At 38.0% G+C, this 3,563-nt stretch overlaps 1 protein-coding gene across 1 annotated transcript; it reads left to right on the top strand.

Annotated features, from left to right (window-relative positions):
- Positions 1-334: 334 nt before the first annotated feature.
- On the top strand, positions 335-2,797 carry LOC108329548 (glyceraldehyde-3-phosphate dehydrogenase A, chloroplastic). The gene is made up of 5 exons (XM_017563807.2): positions 335-491; positions 612-728; positions 1,243-1,547; positions 1,735-1,979; positions 2,127-2,797. Exons 1-5 carry the CDS (start codon positions 450-452, stop codon positions 2,627-2,629), a joined length of 1,212 nt encoding a protein of 403 aa, XP_017419296.1. The 5' UTR covers positions 335-449; the 3' UTR covers positions 2,630-2,797.
- The last annotated feature ends 766 nt before the right edge of the window (positions 2,798-3,563 follow it).

The following is a 3,563-nucleotide window of genomic DNA, read 5'->3' as shown; positions in this document are numbered from 1 at the left end:
TCACAATTTATTTCTGTCGTTTCTGTGTGTGTGGGGGGTCTCTTGTTGCCCACAAAATTCAACCTTGATATTTTCCTTTGAAGGTTTTGTACTCTGAAAAATAAATATTTTCTTTCAAAAGTTTAGAATTTGAGTGAATTTTATTGTCCACTGATGTAAGTGGAAAGCCCATAAGCTGGTCCACTTTGGACTCAAGGTTTAGATCCAACCATCAATATATACATATATAGCAGAAAAATAAGAGAGACAGAAAAATAAAGCACCAATCACAACCATTCATTGCATGAGAGGCTATCCATAATCTCATCCTCACTTACGCTCATGAGTCACAGCCACACATCCACGTTGCCTCCTCTTGCTTCCCTATTAAACTTTACAACACATAACAACATGGAACCTCATTCTACTCTACTGCTTCACTTCTGCTACACAAAATCCACTGCTCAAACATGGCTTCGGCTACTCTCTCTGTAGCCAAACCAGCTCTTCAGGTTCAATAACTTATCCATTTTCATTCATCCTAAGAAAGATAGTTGTGTTTCTTATTGTGCCATATTTTATAAGGCTAAGGTTGTTGTTTATGATAGTTTTTCATTCCTCTGTCTATTCAGGCAAATGGGAAAGGCTTCTCTGAGTTCTCTGGTCTTCGCAGCTCATCAAACCACCTTCCCTTTTCCAGAAAAGCTTCTGAGGATTTCCATTCTGTCATTGCCTTCCAGACTTATGCAGTAAGTTCCTTACTCTACTCCATTAATGACTGTCTAATTTTACTGTAAAGTAAAAGTACTAGGTAAGTGGATATAGATATACAACATATACAAGAAATTATCACATACATATATATATATATATATATATATATATATATATAGATAGATAGATAGATAGATATACTTCCAGAACTATGTAACGAAACCAAATTTTTCATATGGTACATTAGAAAGTCCTTTAGTTTATAATTTGGCTTTTTTAGCTGTTGATATACCACAAATTATTTATAATGTGTCTGAACCAAAAACACACACTCAATTCGCGATCATCATTCTGTAAGAGTTCTTGCTTTGAATTATCAGAGTATGAACTAGGCCTTTCAACATTTGAGCACAAAAAGAAACAAGGAAAGGAAACACCAGGGTGAACCAATGAATTGTTAATCATGCATACGATGATATGAAAGAGTTAATTAGAAAGAAAAAGAGCGTGATGTGTTTAACAATGTTGGTATTATGGGTACTTTTGAAGGTTGGAAGCAGTGGAGGATACAAGAAGGGTGTGGTGGAAGCAAAATTGAAGGTTGCCATAAACGGATTTGGAAGAATTGGAAGGAACTTCTTGAGATGCTGGCACGGTCGTAAAGAGTCCCCTCTTGATGTCATTGCCATCAACGACACTGGTGGTGTGAAACAAGCCTCTCACCTCCTCAAGTACGATTCTATCCTTGGAACCTTCGATGCTGATGTCAAGCCTGTGGGCAGTGATATCATCTCCGTTGATGGAAAAGAAATCAAAGTCGTCTCTGACCGTAACCCTGCCAACCTTCCTTGGAAGTAAGCTTCTTCTTCAGTTCCATGCAATTAAAGTCTCTTTGGATACAAAACTATAAGTACTTTTCAAAGTTTCTCTTGCTAGAAACAAAACTATGTTTGTGTCCAAACATGCTCCTAGTTTACTAAAATTTTGAAGTGGTTTTCTAAGAGTGAGATGCATGAAGGTGAACGTGTGGTTTTATTGCAGGGAGTTGGGGATAGACTTGGTGATTGAAGGAACTGGGGTGTTTGTAGACAGAGAAGGTGCTGGGAAACACATTCAAGCAGGAGCTAAGAAGGTACTCATCACAGCACCTGGTAAAGGAGACATCCCCACCTATGTGGTCGGTGTCAATGAATATGATTACAGCGCAGATGAACCCATCATCAGCAATGCCTCTTGCACCACTAACTGCCTTGCACCCTTTGTCAAGGTCCTCGACCAGAAATTCGGTAATGTTCCTTCTCACCACATTTTCTGTCAAATTCATTCCTCATATTTGATAAGGACATGATCAAACATCCTGGTTTGACATGTTTTGAAAGATGGTTTGACAATTTCTCACCACTATGGCAATGGAAACTGACAATCCATGGCAGGTATCATCAAGGGAACCATGACAACCACTCACTCTTACACCGGAGACCAGAGGCTTCTTGATGCGAGCCACCGTGACCTAAGGCGTGCTAGGGCCGCAGCTCTGAACATTGTCCCCACTTCAACCGGAGCAGCAAAGGCGGTGGCCCTTGTGCTGCCAACCCTGAAAGGGAAACTGAACGGCATTGCATTGCGTGTGCCAACCCCAAATGTTTCAGTAGTGGACCTTGTCGTTCAGGTGTCAAAGAAGACCTTTGCAGAAGAAGTGAATGCAGCGTTCAGAGAGAGTGCAGAGAAGGAGCTGAAGGGAATTCTGTCGGTGTGTGATGAGCCTCTTGTGTCTGTTGACTTCAGGTGCACTGATGTGTCTTCAACCGTTGACTCCTCGTTGACCATGGTGATGGGAGATGACATGGTGAAGGTGATTGCTTGGTATGACAACGAGTGGGGCTACTCCCAAAGGGTTGTGGATTTGGCAGACATTGTTGCCAACAAATGGAAGTGATGATCAAAGCTCGTTGCTATTTTATTATGCACCATGCAAGCCCTTGTAATTTTGTATGCTACTACAACACTTGTTGCTTCATTCCTTCTAAACACCTACTGAGAAACACAGCCATCAATTTTCTCTGCCTTCTCATTGTCCAATAAAATTCTTACCTTCAAATCTCAATCTTACACATGCTCGGTTTCAGATATTTTACATTTCTAGATTCTTTTTCTTTGCAAAACAATTATAAATGGTCCGTACAGAGATTGCATAAAAACAGAGCTTCAATAAGTTATGATCTCATTGTGCCCCAAGTTTAATCTTCTTTAAATTTAATCATGTTCAAATTTAACTCTTAGTTCCTCTTTTGGGAAAGTAACTTTGACTCTTCATAAGTTTAATACTTTGATTTTGATTTATATATTCTTAAAAAATCGATGGTTTTGGTTTGCATAATTTTCATTTCTTAATTTTTATTCATGCACTTAAAAAAAAATATGGTAACTTTAGTGCTACGTTAACTTACTTATTTTTCGTTAAGTTAAATTATTTAATATGAACTATTAAATGAACTGAGGTAAGTAAATTAGGAAATACACTGAAAAATAAAGTAAAATCACGTATATATAGCGAGTATCAACTTCAAAGAAAATCTCTAATGGGATTATCACAACATCAAAATCGTTAAAAAAAAGGACGAGAAGTTAAACATAAAACTGGAATTACTCAATTTACCCTATGTAGAAGAGTTTCTGATAATAAAATCTTAAAAACACACCATGATCGATGTTGGAATTCACTATTTTTGTTCCAAATTACATCATGTACAAGTATCACACATTGCTAAGAACATCATCCCGAATGTGAGCTCCACCAACATTCTTGCGAACTATTGCAATGATTTGCACTCTGAGCCATGACAAAGTGATAACAATAGAGTTTTCTTATT

Source organism: Vigna angularis, chromosome 2 (assembly GCF_016808095.1).
Source record: "Vigna angularis cultivar LongXiaoDou No.4 chromosome 2, ASM1680809v1, whole genome shotgun sequence".
NCBI classification, from domain to species: Eukaryota; Viridiplantae; Streptophyta; class Magnoliopsida; order Fabales; family Fabaceae; genus Vigna; species Vigna angularis.
The sequence above is the reverse complement of the archived record's forward strand: the minus strand, read 5'-3'. Positions and strand labels throughout refer to the sequence as shown.

Coding starts and splice junctions, on each gene's coding strand:
- LOC108329548 (XM_017563807.2), top strand. CDS start 450: ATGGCTTCGGCTACTCTCTCTGTAGCCAAACCAGCTCTTCAG. Junction 492..611: donor TAGCCAAACCAGCTCTTCAG/GTTCAATAACTT, acceptor CTGTCTATTCAG/GCAAATGGGAAAGGCTTCTC. Junction 1,980..2,126: donor GGTCCTCGACCAGAAATTCG/GTAATGTTCCTT, acceptor AATCCATGGCAG/GTATCATCAAGGGAACCATG.